The sequence below is a fragment of the Dunckerocampus dactyliophorus genome, chromosome 9 (assembly GCF_027744805.1).
Source record: "Dunckerocampus dactyliophorus isolate RoL2022-P2 chromosome 9, RoL_Ddac_1.1, whole genome shotgun sequence".
Taxonomy (NCBI): Eukaryota; Metazoa; Chordata; class Actinopteri; order Syngnathiformes; family Syngnathidae; genus Dunckerocampus; species Dunckerocampus dactyliophorus.
The window spans coordinates 28,611,571-28,633,781 of record NC_072827.1 but is presented as its reverse complement, the minus strand read 5'-3'; the positions used below and the strand labels follow the sequence as shown (position 1 = coordinate 28,633,781).

The 22,211-nt window shown below is 42.1% G+C and overlaps 3 protein-coding genes across 5 annotated transcripts; 1 reads left to right on the top strand and 2 right to left on the bottom strand.

Annotated features, from left to right (window-relative positions):
- Positions 1 to 109: 109 nt before the first annotated feature.
- Positions 110 to 2,886, top strand: trappc2 (trafficking protein particle complex subunit 2). Its single transcript, XM_054787914.1, has 5 exons — positions 110 to 142; positions 352 to 484; positions 659 to 807; positions 1,538 to 1,619; positions 1,694 to 2,886. Exons 2-5 carry the CDS (start codon positions 392 to 394, stop codon positions 1,790 to 1,792), a joined length of 423 nt encoding a protein of 140 aa, XP_054643889.1. The 5' UTR covers positions 110 to 142; positions 352 to 391; the 3' UTR covers positions 1,793 to 2,886.
- rab9a (RAB9A, member RAS oncogene family) lies at positions 2,794 to 4,919 on the bottom strand. Its single transcript, XM_054787913.1, has 2 exons — positions 4,788 to 4,919; positions 2,794 to 4,101 (listed from the first exon to the last, which is right to left on the bottom strand). Exon 2 carries the CDS (start codon positions 4,062 to 4,064, stop codon positions 3,456 to 3,458), a length of 609 nt encoding a protein of 202 aa, XP_054643888.1. The 5' UTR covers positions 4,065 to 4,101; positions 4,788 to 4,919; the 3' UTR covers positions 2,794 to 3,455.
- A 1,662-nt stretch (positions 4,920 to 6,581) lies between these two features.
- egfl6 (EGF-like-domain, multiple 6) lies at positions 6,582 to 21,124 on the bottom strand. 3 transcript variants are annotated; one of them, XM_054787910.1, is made up of 13 exons: positions 20,841 to 21,124; positions 16,529 to 16,635; positions 15,416 to 15,508; positions 14,689 to 14,808; positions 14,473 to 14,592; positions 11,736 to 11,870; positions 11,531 to 11,653; positions 11,111 to 11,173; positions 10,578 to 10,829; positions 9,374 to 9,442; positions 7,972 to 8,067; positions 7,629 to 7,891; positions 6,582 to 7,072 (listed from the first exon to the last, which is right to left on the bottom strand). In XM_054787910.1, the coding sequence occupies exons 1-13, from the start codon at positions 20,912 to 20,914 to the stop codon at positions 6,965 to 6,967; spliced, it is 1,623 nt and encodes a 540-aa protein (XP_054643885.1). In that variant the 5' UTR covers positions 20,915 to 21,124; the 3' UTR covers positions 6,582 to 6,964. The 3 variants fall into 3 exon arrangements, with proteins under 3 accessions (XP_054643885.1, XP_054643887.1, XP_054643886.1); XM_054787912.1 differs by lacking the exon at positions 20,841 to 21,124 and adding an exon at positions 14,896 to 14,938 and having other exon boundaries at positions 16,529 to 16,561; XM_054787911.1 differs by lacking the exon at positions 11,111 to 11,173.
- Between the last annotated feature and the right edge of the window lie 1,087 nt (positions 21,125 to 22,211).

Genomic DNA, 22,211 nt, shown 5'->3' with positions numbered 1-22,211 from the left:
TGCAATTATTAATTTACATTACATCAATACAAAACAATAAAATAACATATATACATATATATGTATATATATTTGCCAGATTGACGATGACGTAATTTTCATGCGACAGCGCTCACTTCTTTCCCGGAAGTCAAAGCAGCAGGTAAGCTAACGATTAATCTGTTTGATAATCGGTGAGTTTAATTACTGTTATTGGTATTAATAGGTTGAGTTTAGTTTAGCTTTTATGGTACTGGTGTTCACTGCTCACATTCATATAATGATGATGATTACCAGGCATATATAAGGGTCTGTGGCAAACTGCAAGGCATTTAAATTCCTCATCGTTTTAGTGATATTTCGTTTGCTTAGAATTCCCAGCAGGGCGATCTGGTGAGAAGCAGAGCAAATCATGTCTGGCAGTTTTTACTTTGTCATGGTTGGTCATCATGACAACCCGGTGTTCGAGATGGAGTTCTTACCGTCTGGGAAGCCTGAATCTAAGGTATAAAGTGGGTTTATTGAACAATACACCTGTCACTTCTGCCATGATGAGTCATACTCGTTAACATTTGTTAAGGCTTGCCACACTGCAACAGACGGTACCAGTCTGGACACACGTTTTGATACTATTGAATGACAATGTTTATCTAAATATTTGACATTTTTCTGACCACAGGATGACCACCGTCACTTAAACCAGTTTATTGCACACGCAGCTCTGGACCTGGTGGATGAAAACATGTGGCTGTCAAACAACATGTACTTAAAAACTGTGGACAAGTTCAACGAATGGTTTGTTTCTGCTTTTGTCACTGCGGGACATATCCTTTTCTTGCCTTTTGTGTTTTACCTCTCAGTTGAAAATACAGTATCTCACAAAACTGAGTACAACCCTCAAATTTCAGCAACTATTTTATTACAGTATATTTTGTAAGGGGCAATGCTATAGAAATGACATTACAGTATATATACTTTAGAGTATCAGTGTGCAGCCTGCAGACCAGCCAACACATACACACTTTTGTACACATTTTGACCCTTGAACACGCCTGTACACTTCGGTGCTCGCCGGGTGCATATTCTGTTGCATTTTGCCAAAAAACACGGTTAAGGCTGTGATTGGTTGGCTAGAACTACATTATATCCTGTCTGTGTACGATCAGAGGGCAGACAGCCCACCTCCCCGAACGCCTTTATCTCCAATTTCGGCTCAGCGTTTGCAATGAAAATGACTGTAGTAAAGCATTGATAACAAAAATGGAATTTCTTCAAGGTTGGCAGATTTCAGCTTGTATAGCAGTGTAGACTTACTATCCACTGAAAATGACAACACACAGCCATTATTGTCTTAATAGCTGGCAACGCAAGTGTGGCAAGATGATTACGTCTTGCCTACAGTCAAGAACAATGCCAAATGTGTCTCTTCTTTAGTATTGTCCCCTTGATAAGTTATATTAAAATGGCTGCTGAAATGTGAGGGCAGTACTGTGTTCACAGAAATGGTTGGTTTACTTTTGTTGTGACGGTATGTTCTTTAATTGTTTGGCATACATATAAGATTCATCATGCTTCATGATGTGCGGCAAGAAGACGGAATCAAGAACTTTTTTAATGATGTGTATGATTTATACATTAAGGTAAGTCATCTTTCCAACAAGTCATATGCTAGCTTTGGTCCTGAGTATTTCATTATTGCTTCGCTGTCTTCTAGTTTGCCATGAATCCATTCTATGAGACCAACGCCCCGATCCGCTCCACAGCTTTTGAGAGGAAAGTGCAGTTTCTTGGAAAGAAACACCTCCTGAATTAACTGTCCTAATAATTTGAAAGATGAATGTAAGTTTGCTGTCCATAACTGTAGTTTTTAGTGTGAATTCTTAAATGTATTTGACACATCTTGTTTGTAGAGCATTTCTCTTTCTGATTTTCTTGCATTATTTTGTTAACAAGAGCGGGTTTGTTTTAGCTGACACTCACCTGATTCCACATCAAGTAATATATCAGTTTATAAAAACTTTACACTTTATTTATGGTAGTGTAGTCCACCTAGTGGTTAAGCATATCACCCTCCCGGTCGGGAGATTGAGGGTTTGAGTCTCTGCTGCAGCATCTGTGTGGAGTTTGCATGTTCTCCCTCTGCATGCGTGGGTTTTCTCTGGGTACTCGGGCTTCCTCCCACATCCCAAAAACATGCATGTTAGGTTAATTCAGTGGTTCTCAGTTATTTTGTCATGCCCCCTATTTGGGGTGCTGAATGTAAATATTAAATACAATTTTAAGAAGCTACATATTTAGCTTGAATAGTTAGCTCACTTTTCTCACATTTAACTTATATCCTTCACATTTGAGGTAGAATAAAAAAATTTAAAAAAAAGTTTTTTTTTGACTTTTAAAAAAATTCAAAGTAAATGGTAACTAAATGTAAATGTCTCATATTAATCAAAATGATCAATCTAAATTAAATGTTGCAAATTCATCTTAAATCTAAATGTTAAATAGTATGAAGAAAATTACTTAAATGTGAGAGCAGTGAGCTAACTTTAAAATATATAGCTAAAAAAAAAGTGTCTGAATGTTTACATTCGGCACCCCATACACCTAGTGTAATGATTCTCAACTGGTGGCTCGGGACCAAAAGTGGGTCGCGTGTCTATGCCTGGCCAAAAATATATATATATATATTTATTTGTTAGAGATGTAAATCTCTTTGTGATAGGCTCCAGCTCATCAGTATTCATCATGAGTACAAGGGGTATAGAAATTGAATTAACCAATAAATGATTTCTATAAGGACTACAGAACATAAGCAAAGAGATTCCCAGGTGCTTTATTCATTGGTTGGCATATTAATATAAAACAGGAAATGCAAAAAAAAAAAAAAAGACCTTCAACTGTATAATATAACACAAACTCAAAATGTACTATAAAGGCTTCAATAATAGCCAGAAATCCATCACACCTTCCTTTACGCTCAGTTCTTGGCATGTGCAATTATGTGGGGGAAAAAATACAGAATAAACACTTCCAGTTTTATATTTTATCTGGATTCCAGAGTTAGTACATCGGTGCATTGAGGATTTAGCGATCTATTCACAATGCAGAAATGTGTGCAGACGGGTGTCAAAATCAACAAATTTGTTAGTAACAAACTGCCTCAGCATTAAATGTATATGGGGCTTAGTTGCTTACATATTAACATGAATCATCTTTTCGTACACAGCTACAGATTGGCATATTTCTAAGTACCCACACACTGCCTACATCAAATGTTTATTCTTAGTCTGACCTTTTGAACTGGAGTGAATCCAGTGATTTTATGTTTATTTATAATAAGACATTTAGTAGTGTTTCTATTAAACTGATCCCAACTGCAAGCAAACCCTGATCAAATATGTTATTAGCTTTAATATGATAATACAGTTTTGTACACCTAACAGCATTATTCTTCAGTGTTACTCATCACCACGTGGACGTTAGGAGCAGCAGGTGGTGGCAGAGCGAGGCTTTCTGTGGAGCTTGACCGTGTCCGTGGGGATGAGGTGATCCGCTCGCTCGTCCATCGCCAACACTCTGCGCACTGCCTCCTCGAAGGCCACCGCTACATTTGTGGCGTCCTTGGCGCTGGTCTCGTAATACGGGTAGTTGCCGTTCTCCTGGCACCATTGCTGCGCCTCCTCGGTGGACACCTGCCTCTCCGTCACATCCAGTTTGTTGCCCAAAATCACAAAAGGGAACTTCTCTGGCTCTTTGACGTCCGCATAATAGATGAACTCCTTCTTCCAGTTTCCTAAATTGAGGAAACTCTGGCTGTCGTCGACGCTGAAGGTGAGCAAACAGCAGTCGGAGCCTCGGTAGAAAGGAGTCCTCAGGCTGCGAAATCGCTCCTGACCGGCAGTGTCCCAGATCTGCAGGGTGACCTGGTGGCCGTCCACCTCTAGGTCCTTGTTGAGGAACTCCACCCCGATGGTGTGGAAAAGGTGTGCGTCAAATTTGTTGGTGACGTAGCGATTCATGATGGAGCTCTTTCCAACACCACCGTCGCCCAGGAGGATAACTTTCAGGAGGGATGTTTTTGTCGACATGGCTGCTCGCTGCTTCTCTTTGCGATTGAAGGACGACCTTTTTAAAGATGCAACATACTATTATTAACATATTGCCTCAAGTACGTGGCCTCCATTCTTATAGAAACACTAGGCCAATCATACTTTCCTGTGAGTATTGAGATCTGTGCTCAAGTTTGGTGCTCTTCCTCCCCTTTGGTACGATTGGAAGAGGTGGGCCAGGGCACCGCTTGAATGCACGCACATGCACAACCAGAAGCCTGTATCGCGAAAGTGGCTTAACATACCCGGCCGGTCTTTGTGCCCGTGATGCAGCTCAACAAAACAAATTCCCCAAAAACCTAAATTCCCCAAACTGAGTTAAACGGTACTGCGACGGTGGCTATCAACTTCTCCAAGTCTAGTTTTGTGCTCAGTGCGCGTTCTCATAAATGGGGAATGTCATGTTATTCTACTCCAGTGCAAAAATACACTTCAAATAATCCAAAAGTCAAAACCCACAGCACGCTTGCTCCCCCGTGACTACATTTGTGTGTGACCTATGTGCCTTGTAATTAATTGTGTGACATATTTTAGGAGCAATACAAAAACTGCTATGCCGCAAAAAAACACAAACATCTTAGATGTTATTAGCCAGTAATTCCACTTTATGTGGAAATACAAGTAATAATGTCTAGTCAAGCACCACCAAATCACATTTCTACTTAAACTTAATCACGGGATTTGATGGCTGGTTAGACTCACCACTGATTGATTTAGGTTTCCTCCTCCACTTGTCCAGATCATGTGGCGCAGACCCTGGTACGAAGTCACATGCTCATTTGTTCAGTGTTGGTATGGCCATGTAGCTCCAGTACTTGCACTGCCTGCCCTGCAACACCAGTTTGCTTGTAAATGGATGGCACAAGACTGCTACTTCATCTGGGTGGCCTGCATAAAACGGCGTATAATACATACACTATAGAAGAACGCTCACAATATGTTCTGCTATGTCTTTAAAGCATATGTTGTGCCGGTGAAACATGCAAGATATAAAACAAATATAAAGTACAGCAGTGGTGACTGTTTAAATACAGACGTCTCAAAATGCTAGATGGCTGACATAAAATATGTCATCACAGCTGGAGTAATGACAACAGCAAAATTAGCATACTCATTGTAACGTTAGCTAAAGTCACTTCAAAGCATACTCTTACAATTTGAGCTCTAAAGCTACAGCGTACGCGTCGGTTCCATCACCTAATGCTGAAACATGTGTTGTGAACGTATTTGACAGCTTGCCTTTCTTTGTCGTGGCCCAGGATCAACAATGTTTCCTGCTCGATGCTAACGCCGCTAGCCTCCTGACGAAGCTAATGATAGCTGAAGTGGAGCGACAGGACAGCCCTGGTCACATGGCCGAACGGCCCAATGAGCAGGTCAGCTTGGCTTCCCCACCAGGAGGCGACATGTTACCTCTAAATCACTGATCTGTACTCTAAATGGGCAAGCTCGCTAGTTAGCTGTTTTGTCATATTGTGACCTCCGAGACGTACGCCAACGATTAGAAACGTCAATTATATAAAAATATTAAATATATACAAACAGCATTATGTACATAGTTAGGTGTGCAAGTTAATTAATATTGCGGAAGTGCATTGGCAGTAACGCCACCTGACTAAGTACCATCAAAGACGCAGTGGTATTGTATAAACAGTAAATATAAACATCGCGTAACTTTACAAATAGTTAAATCACCCTTGTTGGCTTTGCATGATGAATTAGGACGGAATACATTTTGTAACTGGAAAATTATAATTGGCTAAAATGAGTGGCCAAATGTAAAACTGCTTCACTAAAACTACTTGTTGGAATGTATTGTCCACTGTAATGTACTGTACTACTTAAGATAATACTTATGTTGGTATATGGTGGTTAGGTCAGGGAACTGGACGCAAAAAACACCTCTGTTTAAATTAAATGTAAATATGTCCATCGTGTAAATCATGTGGTTGCTTTTTAAAATAATAATATACAGTTAATTGACTTTACTTTGACGCCACCTAGGGGTCAAAGTTGGCCCGTGCGCACATAAAGAGAAAAACTACACTGGAGATGCTGAAAAAAACCTCCCAGGCAAATGAGGATAATTATAACCAAACCGAAATTAAGACAGCAGCTACCTAAAATATTGTCACATCGCTCCCAGGCATGCTAACACGCCGAAACCTCTGTGCCTTGTGTGCGGGAAGACGTTTGTTGTTCTCTCGTGTTTGGATTAAAGTTAAAGGGAACTCTTCTGAACTTTTCACAATGGCATTAAAGACGTTGCCATCTCCATCCAATTAGTAGTGTAAGACTGGATTTTCGGCACAGACCATTATGAAAACAAGACTTCCCAAAAAAAATGGACATTAAAAAGGTCCTGCGCTGGTCAGTCAAGCCCTATTATAACCTTTTTTCTGGAAAGCAAACTCCAAGCTTGCACATATAAGTGTTTGTACAGTGTTTTAATTTGATATTTTGTTTTATACATTTATTTTATATTACAGGGATGGAAGTGTACTTCAGTGATAGAGCTAATAAGAGAATGAGTTTAAAAATAAAACAGATTTGATGTAAAAGTACAGAATCATTGAAAAGCAAAATGTACAGCATTTACGATTTATGCCTTAAACTAAATTTCTAGCAAATCAACAATTATACAACAAGGCATTCCATGTAACTTAAGCAAAGCAATCTCATATTGAGTGTATATCAATGACTGAACATGACTAAAAAGTGTTTTCGTTCCTGAGATCTCATATTGGAAGATATTCATGAAAATCAGGTCATGATGTTACAGTAAACATGTATGCACTTCTTGTACAGCATCTAAACACATACTATCAGTTGGAGGAGATTTTTCATTTTGTTTGTTTTTTGTTGAAAATAGTCAATTCTTAAAAGATTGGCGAGTCATCATCTTGACACGGCCCAGAGGTCAACACGACATTGTCCAGTCCGATCTCTCCGCCAACTCCTCGCCCACGCTGAGCTTCAAAGATGATCTGTAAGACATGCGACCGTATCATTTGCAGGTTTATGTTCCCCATTGTCTACCAGTTATTAGAGCAGTAATTGAACCAATGTTGCAGTTTCACACCAACAACTGAGGAGCTCCGTCAACATTTTAAAGTGCATGCAGAGGTAAAGCTGCTGGACGCTGACCACTCATGATACTTAAAATGCAGTTACTGCCAGCTTGTGGGGTTTATTAAAGCGACATCCGAAGGTTGACAGCTGTTAGTACCAAATCTCAGGGCATTCCATCGATCGTAACTGGACTTTTCAGCTTGTCTTAGAAGACGTTTCGCCTCTCATCCGAGTAGGCTTCATCAGTTCATGCTGAAGACTTGGTGAGACACACACCAGTCAGAGTAGATAGGACAGCTCTCGTCTGTTAATACCAATGTTTTTTTTTGACTGGGAACTAATTTGAGACCCTGTGAGTTATTTGCGTTTGTAGATCAAGCCCCTTGCAACTAGAGGAGATTCAGCGGTTAATTTAATCGTAATTTATTGTTGATTTGGAGCCGTTGTACTAAAAATCAGCAAATGACTCACTGCTTGTGGCGCTTCTTCTCTCCAGACCACAGTGAGAAGCTCAGTCTGCCAGCCCTGATTACTGCTGTGGCTCTGATCCCACACCGGGTAAGCGTTGTTATCCAGCAGTACCCTGAGAGTGCCCACGTTATGACCCACTATACGGTAGTCAAATGTCAGACAGAAGCTGCCCTGCTGGGTTCGATCACTGAGCAGCAGCTTGAGCTTGGCCACATCCTCCTGCTCCCCCAGAAGACCGCTCATGGACATGTAGTACTCACCACCTTAAGAAAAGGCTTGTGAATTAACGAAAAAAAGCCTAAAATACTGTATATGCTATATTTCTTTACTTGAATGTTGTTACCTCTACCATGGTAAGCCACACTCCAGTCCATGTCATCAGCCTTGTCTTGGACCCACTCGCATGCCCCTTGATCAAAGTTGCAGTCCATGATATATTCTAGTGGAGAAAGAAAAGTTGCATATTATCTCATTTGTCATGTAAAGAATTGTAATGCAGTGATGTAATACAGTGGAACCTGAAGCTGGGTCAGCCAATTCAGAATCTGACGTACAGGACAATAGAAAATCTAATGCCCCCATTAGACATGCTATAGCAATCCAGTTGGCCCTCGCTATGTCGCGCTTCGATTTTCGCTCCCTTGCTAATTGCGTTTTTTTCAGTAATTAATTAATTAATTAATGGTCGCTGTTTCGTGGTCGACTATAGTCTATTATTCAAAACATAATGAAATACAAGTGATATGTAGTATTCTGGTCACTAGGCAACAGTAATGTTACATGGATGAGACGTACATCCTTATTACATTACCCTACCTTGTACTTGTAGCCAGCCATGGATGCAGAGTGAAAAAGGTTCTCCTCCCATTCCGTGTGGAAGTGGTAAGTGTATGGCTTCTTACTCTGCCCTTTTTCCCCACTCTGTTTGAAACCCTTTCATCAGTTTAGAAAAAATAGAGGTGAATAGTTTAGCTTGCTAGTTTGTTAGCTCACTTGCTTGCTAGCTAGCAGCCATCTACAGTCCCTGTAGTGTAATAGTTGTGCAATCCGGCATAAACTATGAAAAATAGGAGTGTATTGGTGAATATAGGGATGTTATTTCATGTCTACAGGGCTCTAATAATGTTAAAAACAGGATTTACAAAGTCATAATCCAGTTTTCTATGCTCTAACTATGAAAATATTCAATTTATTAACATTGAATCCTATATCGCAGAAATTCATTTATCCCAATTGGGTCTGGAACCAATTAACCACTATAAACGAGGGCCGACTGTACTTTGTGTTTGTTTGTCCATGTGTTAGTTACTTTCTGCTTCATAGACCTCAGTTAAGTTAAAGGGTGTTTTTTTTCTTTCTTTACATAGAAGATACATACAGTATTCCATATGCTACGCCAGAAGAGTACCAGTGCCTTACTTAAGTGCGAAAGCGGTACTGATGTGGCTACTCGGTACATTATGGCTAAAGCCGGGTTTACACGGTGTGAATTAAACCCGTTTGAAGTCAATTTTAAGTCTGGCGGTCATGTAGTAGTGGGTAAAACAACAGGAGGAGTGACTGGCTGCTCCGGACCCGTCGTGCACTGACTGGTTGAAGGTCTGCCGTGTCAGAAGGTTTTATCTTCTACGACTGTCATTGTGCACGGTTGAAGCAGAGTTCATAAATATCCAAACAAACTGAAAATTGGCAGACTCCACTTGAGAGGTCCCACTGTCATGTAACACAGGATGTCATTTTTGTACCTTCCTGATGCGGCGCCGTTTCAAGCTGTTTGACCTCCGTGGCTGGACCAAAAACCGATTCAAAGTCATCTGATCGAGAGAGTAGAGAGATAAACAAATATTAGAAAACATATAGTTTTATCATGGTATTCCATATGTACAAAATTGGTCACTGAGTTGCTAAGAGCTGAAAAAATCGAATATCGTCCATATGACGCAAAAGCCAGAAAGTGGCTATCAACCAGCAAGCATGGACCTGCCCAGCTGTCACTCAAGTCTTGAGTGGGGCAGAACGACAACTTTAGGATGCAGCCCCCAAGCGTTTTAAGGCTCTTGTAGTAAGCCCACCCCCATGGCAGGCAGCTTTAGATAGCCAGACAAGTGACAGCTGGGGTTATTGAACCTGAACACCTAAAGTGGTCTAGTGCAGTGAAAGATCTCCAGTGCTGATGACAGACCTTCCTACAGTCTGTTTGCACAACAGCTGTTTTGGGAAAGCATAATAAAAGGCTTTGTAACCTTTTTCACCTTTCTCCCAGGGTATGGGAAGCTGAGCCAAGATGAATTGTATCCCTCAGCTCTCACATGCCAAAAGTGAAAAATTCCTCCCCGTAGGTGATGGATGTCTCGAGGCCTGTCTTCTCCTGCTAATAACGTCTTTCGCAGACGCTGGTGTTTCCATAAAGATTAGTGGTGAAAGGCAGACTTCAGATGCATACCGCTGGAGGACCACACTGTCCACCTGTCACTCTTGAGTGTCCAAATTTCTTGACAGTAAGTATCAAGACGCCAGACTCTTGTGTCGCATCCACGCGTGTAAACACTGTGGAACACATACACAACAATGGACGCGCAGTGATTGGATGGGAGAGAAAGTAACACAGAGCGATTGTGAGGTCTGATTTTGTTCGAGGAGGCATTTTTGTAATGCAAATGTATCACTCTTTTGAACCCATACTGTTTTGAGAAGCCAAACTCTTTACTGAAGTGGCCCCACCAACTAACCGGAACGACATTCCTCGTCACCAAAATCCGACCAGAACTCGGCTCACGGGACGAAGTGGGGGTTGATGTAATACACTGCTGATGGGGATGTCATACAACTTCATGTCAAAAAATCCAAACTATCCCTTTCAGAACCAGACTATGGAAATAATACAGTTAGATTTTAACCTATGGTAAAAACACAGAGGATTACCGATTACACAAGATCCCTGCGACTTACTGAAAACATCTCCTCTTGGATTTAGCTTGTTGTCTTCATCTTCTTCGTCCTCCTCTTCTTCCTCATCGGGAAGTTCTTCCACTGGGGTTTCTCCAGTTGGTTCGCCGATGTAGACGTCACCGTCATAATCAAAAGGCTGCTCTCGGATTCTCGGAGGCGGCGTCACAAATGGTTCAGGGATAGCGTTTTTGATGTCCTCATTCTCATGCTTACCTCCCAGAATTCCAGGCCTCACTTGGGAATCTGGGATTGCTACAGGCAGGAAGAGGAAACAGCTTGGGTGGGACATGGAACTGCAAACATGCGTGGGAGCTGCAGTATTTTACCAGTTGTTATGAAACAGTACACATGCTACGTGCTAGAGCAGTGCCTCTATGGTAAAAACGACAAAAAGGCAAGGCAGCACACAAACGTCCTTCAACGTGCAGTCGAGAAGATGGCTTCTCGGAAGGAGTTGACAGGAGGCAATTAATGGGGTCACCGGGCAGAGAGTTAACAGCAAAAGCAGCGTCTCGGATTCCACATTGGCTCACCATTGAAGACGTGATCTGCACCGCCTTTGTCCCCATCACGTGACCTCTGATAAAACGGCTTTACTACAAGAAATAAAGGCACCTTCATTCACACTGAGTTGGTGAATATCAATCTGATACATAAAGCATAACCTGCGCTAAATGGAATGAGCACAACCCGTCTTCTAATTTGTCTTCAGATGCCACTTGTGTGCCTGGAATCTCTGACTCTCTCTTACTAACATCTGCAAAACGGTACTTTGAGGACAGGAAATCAGCTTTGGATAGCCTGGTGATGTGTTAATATTGAAATATGCAGCAGTAAAACATCCTTGCAGTGACGGGGAAAGACATCAGTGATTGGACAGATTCGGGACGTTTCCAATGAAACCCCTGAGACCAGTTGGTTTGTGATTCTATGCAGCAGATCTTGAATCTCACCAGAGCATTCATAGCCATTGCCTCTGAAGCCAGACTTGCACCTGCACTTGTAGGATCCTTGAGTGTTTAGACAGACCGCATGATGGCTGCACTTGTTGGTACTGGATGTACACTCATCCATGTCTGAAAATTCAAAGAAGCTTTTTTTTGCACCTTTGGGACCACAAGTGACAGCAGATATTACCCCTGAATAGATATACCTTACCTACACAGTCGTATTTGCCATCAACATATTTGAGGTCATAGCCATCCTGGCACTTGCAGAAGTAGCTGCCAAATGTGTTTACGCATTGCCTGTTGTACGGACAGAGGTTGTTTCCAGTGACACATTCATCAATATCTGCAGGGAAACAAGAATACAACATATAGCAAATCACTCCAACCATCTCACCTCTACATCCTTACGGTATGGACTGCCTTAAAGTCATGTCAATGCATTGCAAGCTGTAATTCAAGGAAGTTTCAAATTGTGAGGCCCTGGGAGGGAACAGAAGACTTCAGGGGAGGCCTCAGCTTGAGAAAAATAAGTAAAAAATTGTTCGTACGATGAGAGGGGAAGCGGAAACTAGGGTGAGCAGAAAACTCCACAAAATGTTTGCTCCAGTGTCCTTTTCCCAGGGAGTAGTGGAGGCCCCAACTGATATATTCTCTAAGAAGAGGTTTACTCATACCTGTCAACATTTGCATTATAAAAGAAGGGAAATGTTTAGGAATAAAAAGTTAATTCTGATCTTCCACAATAATTTAGACCAGCGCCAGGAGAAAACAGGAGGTTTGACAAGTATTGTGTTTTGAGTGTTATCAGTCAGTTGGTCTGAGGTGTCTTGTATCTTTACGTTATATACGGCCATTGTTGATATCATTTGGTACCACCTACTGCTTCTCCCTGTTTGTTCTCTTTAAAGGTGCTGTCTGTCATGGTTAGGTACTGCAGTGGGAACGCTAGCGTTCAGACGTATTATAACACGCCTTCCTCCTACTCAACCATGACTGCTAATTGTCCATTGCTTCCCTGAGACTGCGTGTATGTGCGTGCAATTGGGGTGTTACAAGCTATCGTGCCACAAGGTGTTGCGAGGTTAAAACATGACAAGATTTCTCGTTCAGAAAGAAACTATCTGGTGGGCACTAGGACTGGGATGACAAGAAGTACTGTAAATTAATCACACAATAAGTGAAAATGAACTTGGCCTCAATATATTGCCATGTGCATGCGTGTCAGTTTTCCTTGTCTCTCGCCTCCAAACAGGCAGGAAGAGAGTTCACTCTGTGCATTGGTTTCAGCACCTTGGCGCGTTTGTTCCATAGACAACGGCATGGACAGAGTAAGCCCTTTTGTCAGTCATGCAGTCTCGTTGTCTCAGTGGGTGGAGACGGGGCCGATAGCAGACACACGCAATGCAGAAGAATGTAGCCTCGTGAGGAACAACGCAAGGTAACATAGTCGAAATTAACTGAGTAGATTGTAATATATTGTCGTATATTTTTTCATTGTACTTTTCTTAAAAGTAAAGTTAAAATCTTGTGTTATTCTCGTAGACACAGTCTTGCATATCGTCTCCTCTCGTGACACCACTAGCGCACACACTATGGACATAGGCCTGTGCACGAGCCCTGAGCGAGTGACAGCCATTAACGCTACTCCCCCATTTTAAGTCAAACAACAAATCTCATTCAGTTTAATGGCCGCTACACACGGGAGGCGACGTTTCCTCTAGAGAATTGATTTTCAGTGGAACCTCCGCAAAAGGGCGATTATCGCGAGTCACCGTCCAGCCAAGCGACGAGCGGAACTTGTGCATGTTAAATTTTGTGCTCGTGCATGTCATCGTGCACACGTAGGATTGCGATGCGATTCCAGCAAGTTGAAAAATGTTAAACTTTTCTCTGTTGTCGCCCAGACGAGGACCAATCGTGATTTTGTGACGTGATTTTCATTGATCAAGCAATGAGCGTACAGGATCGATGCTATTCGGTAGTCTCTCGCAGGTAAACATGTGCATCCCGTGTGCAGGGTTTGCTATGCGTTGGCGATGAGTTTCGCCAATGGCAGTCGTTTGTCGCTTCCCGTATGTGAAGAATACATATTTTTGAACAATCTGCTCTCTGAAACCACTGTTGGTAACATATGCTAACCACGGGTGGTGTCCTTATATTTTTTGGGGTGAAAAAAGTGCAATTTGTAGCCATTTGAGGGCTAGCACCTTTTGGACTCTGCCGATGAACTGACAGTAAAGTTATTCAAGGTTTAATGACGGTGATACTGACTTTACATCATTTCCAAGATTCATTTGAAATTAGAAAATCTTAGACCAGTGTCACTAAACAGATTGTGTTATGCTTTGGATGTTTACTTTACAAGCTAACTGAGGACAGCAGCCATGTTTATTGTTTACGTTCTACTGGAATGTTTTCAGGTCAGACCTTGCCATCTCCTTGTAGGATATTTATGACTTCCGAGCAGTCTTTCTGAAATATAGCATTGGCGTGTGCATGTTTGCATACCAACAAGAGAAAGACTGCTAGTTTGCCTTCAGGTGATACTCAATTAGTCCAGATGTCTACCGTCATGAGTACATCTGTCTTGCAAGAGTTCATGCCTTGTAAATACCAACTTTTTTTTATCTTGCGTTTCCCTTGTTTTATAAGCACCTGTGCCAAATTGGCTCTGTTGCAGCCCAGGAAGCATTGTGGAACAGGAAACCTAATTGCCTCCCTCTGATTTACCAGCCAAGCATGCAAAAGCCACATAAGAGAATCTTTATAGAGTTTTCCCACTATGCAGAAAGCCCACAATCACCAATGAGCTGGAATCAAGCCAACATCGCTTTCATCCCCCTTTCTTCTCTTCCTGGATTTTTTTCTTCATTGCTTACATCTAACTTTGTTCTGTATTTAACTGTACCATATGTTTGACAAATGTTTCTTTGAGAGCGACTCACCTACGCAAGTCCTCTCATCCGGTGCCAGCTGCAGCCCCGCAGAGGGGCAGAGGCAGCGAATCTCCCCCTGAACTTCCTCACACCCGTACTGACAGTGAGTGAGGGTACACGTCCTGGAATCTAACGTGCATGTTTAATAACGTACAAATCATGTATGAATGAACAAAAAAAAGGATGCTTCTGCTTTGTGGAGTGATGTGGTTGGATGGGACTCACTGGCGCAAGAGCCATCGGGCGTCAAGGTGTATCCGTTGAGGCAGTAACACTTGTAACTGCCATGGGTGTTCATACAGCGATGTTCACACGGACGAGGGATCAAGCCACATTCGTTCAGATCTGAAAGAGGAAGGGATCCTTTTTTTTAAAATATCCTCAGCTGGAAGACCCACTTTTAAATACTGTAATTAAGTTTTCAAAAAATACCGTTTCAGGGCACCCAGAACGCCGTTTCCCTGTGGATGATAGGCTGAAACGATAAAATACTTTGCCGTTTTGACCTGAAATGTTTCCGTGTGGACAGCCGCTTAGTGATGTCCTGCCTTTGCCGCATTGCCTTACACCAGTGCTTCTCAAATAGTTGGGGCAGGCCCCCCTGGGGAGCACGGAGAGGTGTCGGGGGGCGTGAGAGGCAGGGGGAGTACTCCAATAAAATTTCTTCAATGTTGGCAGGTCTGTTATTGTCGTTATTGATGCTTGAACAATGTTGTTCGCCACTCATACAGAAGTTTGTCCAGATTCTCAATACTATTTAGTATCAGTGGGTTGGGGGCTGAAAACATTTCTGATACAGAAAATAATTGAGAACCACATCCTCACACACAGGTGCTGTCCTGCCTTTTTTACAGCTCTGGTACTACCTCTAAAGGCAGACAGCTGCAGCGTCCCCACATTCTGTGCAGGGGCTTTTTACGTAGAACAGGGGAAGAACAGGAGAAATGCTCACCTTGATTGCACGTCTTTCCGGTGTATCCCAGGAAGCATTTGCATTTGTTCGGTCCAACACACTCGCCATGCTTGCAGCCATGCTCGCACTGTGCTGTTAAAACAAGAAGGAGACGGATATTTATTAGTGGTTGGATGATGACCTTTCCATTTTTTCAGGCAAGACTCTCTTTTGGGGACTATGCATTGTCTGAACCGTTCATCTAATTTTGTTTGTTTGTTTGTCCAGTTGTCCGGAAAAGCATTTGCAAGGTCAGAGCTCACAGTCTATGTTGTAGTTAATCCCAATTGTGTTTGGTGGGGTTTGAGGCCAGGGTTACGGTAACAGCCAATCGTAGGGCACATATAGACAATCATTCACACTCACATTCATAACTATGGACAATTTACAGTCACCAGTTAACCTAACATGCATGTTTTTGGAATGTGGGAGGAAACCGGAGTAACCGGAGAAAACCCACGCACGCACGGTGAGAACATGCAAACATGCACACAGAGATGCCGATGTCCTGTGTGGCCAACATGCTAACCACTCAGCCACCGTGCGGCCCGTAATCAAATTCATCAATACAATATTCCAAGCAAGCCTTTATTGAGCTTGCTTTGTGCACTGGGTCACTCAAGAACACAAAATACCCCCGCGGCCCATCCACAGATTGGCCAAGTTGTAGAGAAGGAACTTGACACCTGATATATATTTTGGGCCGCACAGTGGCCTAGTGGTTAGCATGTTGGCCACACAGTCAGGGGATCTGGAAGAGATCTGGAAGATGTGAGTTCTCTGGGTTTTCTCCACATTCCAAAAACTTGATGCATGTTATGTTAATTGGGGACTATGAATGTGAGTGTGAATGGTTGTTGGTCTATATGTGCCCTGCGATTGGCTGGCCACCAGTCCAGGGTGTACCCTGCCTCTCGGCCAAAGTCAGCTGGGATAGGCTCGAGTATACCCCCGCGACCCTAGTGAGGACAAGCGGCACAGAAAATGAATGAATGACTGAATGAATGTTTTGATAGTTTGGTGCTATGTTACCGCGAGTTAACTTGGAAGCACTCATCCCTTGTTGCTCCGTTGAATGAACAAATTTAATAGATCAACTTTGACTTTTCTTACCCTCACACTGGCCTTTGCTATTCTTTTTCCAGCCGTAGCAGCACTCCAGCCTCCTGCCATAGCGACAAACACCTGGTTGGATTCCAGCAGGGACTTGTCTGTGTTGCCTGTGTCGAGGAGCAATGGAGTTCAAGGTAAGATGTGTAATTTCACTGTCCTACCAATATTTACAGCCCCGAGAGTTCAAGTTAGAAAACACATTTTTTCCCTCGGAGCAAAATATCATCTTGACAATGAAAACACGTAGTTTAGTCCGTTCCAGCTAAATGCGGACACAGCCACAGGTTGAATAGTTTGCAGGTTATCTGGCTAGTTATAGCAATGATGTTAACAAAAACAAACAGTCAAAAGTGACGCATTCCTTTAGTTATAAAAGTGGAATTCTCAGGATTTACAGGTGGTTGGTTTCAGACGGTGAAAATCATCCTAATCAGACTCCTGCTTGCTGCACCTTGACACCTCATGCAGCGTCTCATTATCACCACCAAGTCCAAGGTTAGTTTGTACGTTTGGAGGTTACCAGCAAGACTAATTGTTGAGTGTTGAAGAAACCATCAAATTGAGGAGATGGTGGACACGATCTCCCCGCCAGGATACAAGGACATACAGGTTCAGACTTGGCCGAGGTCTGTGGTCTATTGAGTGAGGTTCTAGCGCGAAAGCATGCTTTGTTGTTCAACATGTGTTCGTTGGTTTGTTACTGTGTAGAAAATAGACAATCGATTTCCATCTGCTCAGAACACCATCGTTAAAGGTAAACACTTTATTTGGTAATGGTTACGCTTATTTGGAGCATGTTTAACAAGTTATATTGGAGTACATCACATGTTTACATGCACAGTTATACATGTCTGAAAAGGAGTAGGAAGAAGCAGAGCTTATTTAATGTTACCTCTTCTCCGTGTCAGAGCAATTGCATGATCACAGATCGTATTTACAAACACGTTTAAGCTACTCCTCCTCTACTCTTGTTGTTTCTGTTGATGTAGTTCACTTCATATTCTTCCATCTCCAAATCCATTCCTTTCTCAGCATCAGTCCAGGTCTCTGAGATTGACATTGCTTTGAAACATCCATTGAATTGTCTCAAATATTGCTTAAAGTTGAAGTTGGCATACGTGTTGAAATGAATAGTCGATCATTTGTTGTCTGGTTTAATGTTACTATTGTATTTTCCCTCTGTGTAGTAAAAGCAGTTGTTGCTAATCTAGGAGAAACATTTGTGTCCCCACCTGCTGTACTGCATTTTCCAAATCCACTCGTCTGTGGTCTGTGTGGCAAAAGGTTGCCACTTCCAGATCCTTCTGTTCAGCAATCCTTGGTGTTGTATTGTGAATGTTGCTGAAAGTATAAAAGTGTGTTCCTAATTCCAGATGTTGTTGTTCAGCAATCGCTTGAAATGTGTTGTCAAATGTAAATGAATGCATTCCCTCAGACTGCATCATTCTTTGTTTGTGGGTTGTGTCCTCCATGTTCCCTGTTTTTGAGATGGTGTGATCTTCAATATTTATCCAGATCCTTGATGCCGTTGACAAGTAACCATGCTTCTGGTCCCCCATTTAACTTGAAGTAGATTTTGTAGTCGCAGCTCCGAGTGCCTTCAATTTCCCTCTGCTTCCTCAAGTCGTGTGCTTTCCTGGCGATGTCAGTGTTGTGTTTTGTCAGACGCTCGTTCATGCAGATGTTTGTACTTTTTATCTTCCTTCCCTGTTTCAGCAGTGCAGTTTGGAATTTTTCTGTTGGTGAGCGATGACTGCTGTGGTGTTGTTGTTTCTTCCATACAGCGCAATGCACGTATCGATGGTCTTATATCTACAGTATATCCCCCTCCTTTGATTGTAGTAAGTTGGCAACTTGTTGCTCTGTTGAGGCAACGTCCATTTCAACTGCCCTGGCGCATGACGTGGGTCACAATCACATTGTTCATTCATGTATTCTGATCCATCTCATTGATTGTATTCTTCATTTGTTCAATGATTTTTGCTTCTTTATCTTTCTGGAGAGCTACGCACAGAGCCGTGTTATCCTTTCTTATGGCCCAGTGCTCTATTGTCCTCCCGAAGATTCTTGATCTCATCCTGAGTCTCTTTGTTGTCCGTTTTCATTTCAGAGAGGCTCCTCTGTACGTGGTTTATTCTGGGATTGTAAACTTTTGTGTATGTAGGCGTCCAGATAATTATGATTCCTTCACATTCAGTCTCTCATAACTCTCTTGTTTCCAGCGATTCATCTGATTTTAATTATGCCTTCTTGCACTGTGGGGCCTTGCTGCTCAGTACCGCTTCAAGTTTCAGCAGTTAGCTTGTTAGCTTGGCTTGCTTGTGGCTGGCGGCACTTGTAACTTGTTTATTTCAACACATCCGTCCCTCAAGCCGGTTCCAGTTCAAGTTGAAGGTGTCAGCAAGCTACCCCGTGCTTGTGATCACGATGTGTGGTCGGGAAAACTCCAGAATAGTTCAAAACTCTGGTAGCGAGAATGTAGCTTTTGCCTTGAACCATCGCGGTTCGAACGTCACTCTCTTGCTCGATCGCGGTTTTTCACAAATGAATGAATTAAATGATTGCTGTTTCGTGGTTGTGGTTGACTCTGACCTATTATTAGTATGAAAAAATATTAAAAGACAAATAATATTTAGTATTCTGGTCTCTAGGAGTCAGCAAAGTTACATTGAACTGACTTTTTATAGGAGTACACTTTTACAAAAGATGTTTACTTTTGAAAAGTAGTGCCTCAGTGTTTAAGCTATTTTTTTAAATGACAAACTTATTTTGTTTTTTGATTACGCAGGTAATCAGCTTATAGCCTAAAGCGCTCTTATTTTGAAGGCCGGAAGCGTGTCGTGTGAGTTGAGAAGGTCCCGTAATTATTCATGTTGATCGTGCACCCTCCTTTGCATATCGGACGATCCCGGAAGAATCGGAATGTTAGTCCCGGTTCCCATGGATGCTCAAGACTCGATGCCCAATCCTCGTTATAAACAGGTTTTCTGTGTTCTAACTACGAAAATATCCAGTTTCTTAACATTGAATCCTACTTTACGGAAATTCACTGATCGTGGCCAGGTCTGCAACCAATTACCCGTGATAAATGAGGGATGACTGTATAGTGTATTTACCTAAAGAGCAAATAGGAAATCTAGCTCTCTTTGACCACATGGCCATTAATGAATAAGAACAGTATAGCAACAGAACCAATGTTGTAATGGCGGCAAGGAGCAAACTGCTCAGCCAGCAATAATATTTCTTCTGAGTTCCTTGTAAATAACAGTATGGCAAGTGGCAACACGCGTGACTTTCACACCAGCTGAGTAGCGCAACCAACATTTTACAGCACATGCAGAGCTAGCTAAAGCTGCAAGATGCTCAAATGCAACTACTGCCATCTAATTAGAGACCCTGGTGGTTACCTCGCTTAGTCAACTACGGACCTGACGACGATAGGAGACTCTGAGGTCAAATGAATCGAGGAGTTAACTGGAGCAACGATAGTTGCCACCACAATGGAGTCACCGGATAAGCTAACAGCTACCCTAGCTTCTTGTTCTAATTTATTTTTTGCAATCTGGATGCCCTGTGGCACATTATCGACTCTGATAGGTCAGTCCGGGCACTACATCAAGCAACATTATTGTCCGACTGTTTGTGTTCTTATATCCCCCACGAACCTGGAAGTAGCCTGCTAGCTAATGAATAAGCACAAATTAGGTTTTTGGAGCACCACTGAAGTTTACTCCGTTTTTGTCGCCACAATCTTCTTCCACTTCCATATTCCGGTGTCAACATGTCAGGCATCACATTTAGAATAATGTACATCGCACGGAGCTTACATTACACAGGCAATATATTTTTAACCTGAAGATGAAATGAAGCCAGAATAAATATCTAGGCAGGAATGCACATTAGAATAAATCGCCACAACCTTTGACATATCAAGATGGGTGTAGAACTTTGAATGCCCGCACCCCCCTTATGTTTTGGGGGTGTCATATAGCCTCCCCCAAAAGCAGACTTGGGGAATCTGAGGCAGGAGAAAAATCAACCAGAATAGCCAGCTGGAGACGGCCTCCCGAGAGTGACAGGTGCTCTTCAGTTATTAACTGTCCTTTGCCCCATTTAGCTGGCGTACAACTGGCACGTTGAGCTGCGTAAACAAGCCTTTATGACAATAAAACACTGTCGAGATGTAAAGATTATATGTACAGACGGTGCAAAAACTGGGGTTTTGCCTGGAATTTTTGTTTACGAGCTTACTAATTTTTTAGAAAAGTGTACACTTTCTGCAGGGCCCAGCAGGGTAAAAATATCAACTCACCTACGGGCTCCTGCACCTCCAGAAGATATGTAGAGCAGCAGCAAAAGAGCGCTGACAGAAGTGATGGGCTTCATAGCTCGACTTCTTCTCCTCCAAACTGTAGTTTTGCTTATTAGAGGTCCTCTCCACTGCTCCCAGGTCTCACGCTGGATCCTTTCACACAATGTAGGCTGGGTTACATGCGCTTCCACAACTAAAGCTCAGGGGAAGAGAAAAATGTCTCTCTCTCTCTTCAGTGGTTCTCAGTGTCCCATTATTTGCTTCTTCCTCTGTGAAAATGCACGAGCGGGCTGACACAGGGAAGCGAGTGAGGAGGAACAAGTTTTGACTTTTGAAAGTAGGGGTGGGTTTGTAAGCGGGGTGGGGATTATATGTCGAGGGGTGCTCCTCTTTTCACTGAAACCCAATACACAGACCACATGGAATTCTTCCTGCAAGTCAGCAAACAGGGCAAAAACACGAAACCAATTGGTCCAGTTTTTGTCTTACCTTTGAGAACATTTCCATGCATTAGTCCTGCCTCCTGTTTTTGCTTGAATGAGCTGTATCACCTGTATCACACAGGCCTGTCATTGTCTCACTGTCTGATATCATTGTCACAGGTCACACGGTATCAACATTCAGTCCTAAACACAGTTTTACAGTACAAGAGTTCACCTGTGACGGATGGCAGGTGATTTTTATGCTGTACAGCTTCATATTTGTTTGTTGCAAACCTCTCATGTTACCTAGGGTGGTGTAAATGTTTCAGAGCCATCGAAATATGTTTAACTTACAATATGATGATTACAGTGTTACTGGTACTCCCATATACGATGTCTAACAATGTTAAATGGGATTTTTCCCATGTTAAACTGGCATAGCAAATAATGGTAACCAGTAATAACCAAACAAATGAAACTATGATTTATTGCACGACAATTATTTTAAAGTACGCTCCACAATTTCACATTTAATGACGTGTTTATTTGCAAATCATAGAAATAACAAAATAAATATTTCTGCACAATTATTTAAAATTGTAGTTCATCTTGTTTTCACGCTTTTCATGATTTATTTGACTATAAATAGAATGATCTACTTTAACAAATTAAAAACAAACAAGTCAGTCCAATTATTTCAGAGTATATTTCCACATTTCACTCCTTAAGATCCAACAGTGCAAAAATGTGATGTTTTGCAATTTTTCAACTGGTCGTAGAATTTGGATCAGGAGTGCATTTCCCTGGATTGCAATAGCAAACACTTGGTGGCTGTTTTAAACGTGCGCCATAAAATTGGATTCATTTTTATTATCTGCATACTATCGGTTATTTTCCCATTATGATGTCAAGGAGGGAATGGTAGCATTTGGAAACAGTAACCATTTTT

Excerpts from the sequence above, each read along its gene's own strand:
- rab9a (XM_054787913.1), bottom strand. The coding sequence starts at position 4,064 with ATGTCGACAAAAACATCCCTCCTGAAAGTTATCCTCCTGGGCGACGGT.
- egfl6 (XM_054787910.1), bottom strand. The coding sequence starts at position 20,914 with ATGAAGCCCATCACTTCTGTCAGCGCTCTTTTGCTGCTGCTCTACATA. Across the intron at positions 8,068-9,373 it reads AACGGCGCCGCATCAGGAAG|AATATATCATGGACTGCAAC; the intron begins GTACAAAAATGA and ends TTTCTCCACTAG. Across the intron at positions 7,892-7,971 it reads TGTGGCTTACCATGGTAGAG|GTGGTGAGTACTACATGTCC; the intron begins GTAACAACATTC and ends CCTTTTCTTAAG.
- trappc2 (XM_054787914.1), top strand. The coding sequence starts at position 392 with ATGTCTGGCAGTTTTTACTTTGTCATGGTTGGTCATCATGACAACCCG. Across the intron at positions 485-658 it reads CTGGGAAGCCTGAATCTAAG|GATGACCACCGTCACTTAAA; the intron begins GTATAAAGTGGG and ends TTCTGACCACAG. Across the intron at positions 808-1,537 it reads TTTGTCACTGCGGGACATAT|AAGATTCATCATGCTTCATG; the intron begins CCTTTTCTTGCC and ends TGGCATACATAT.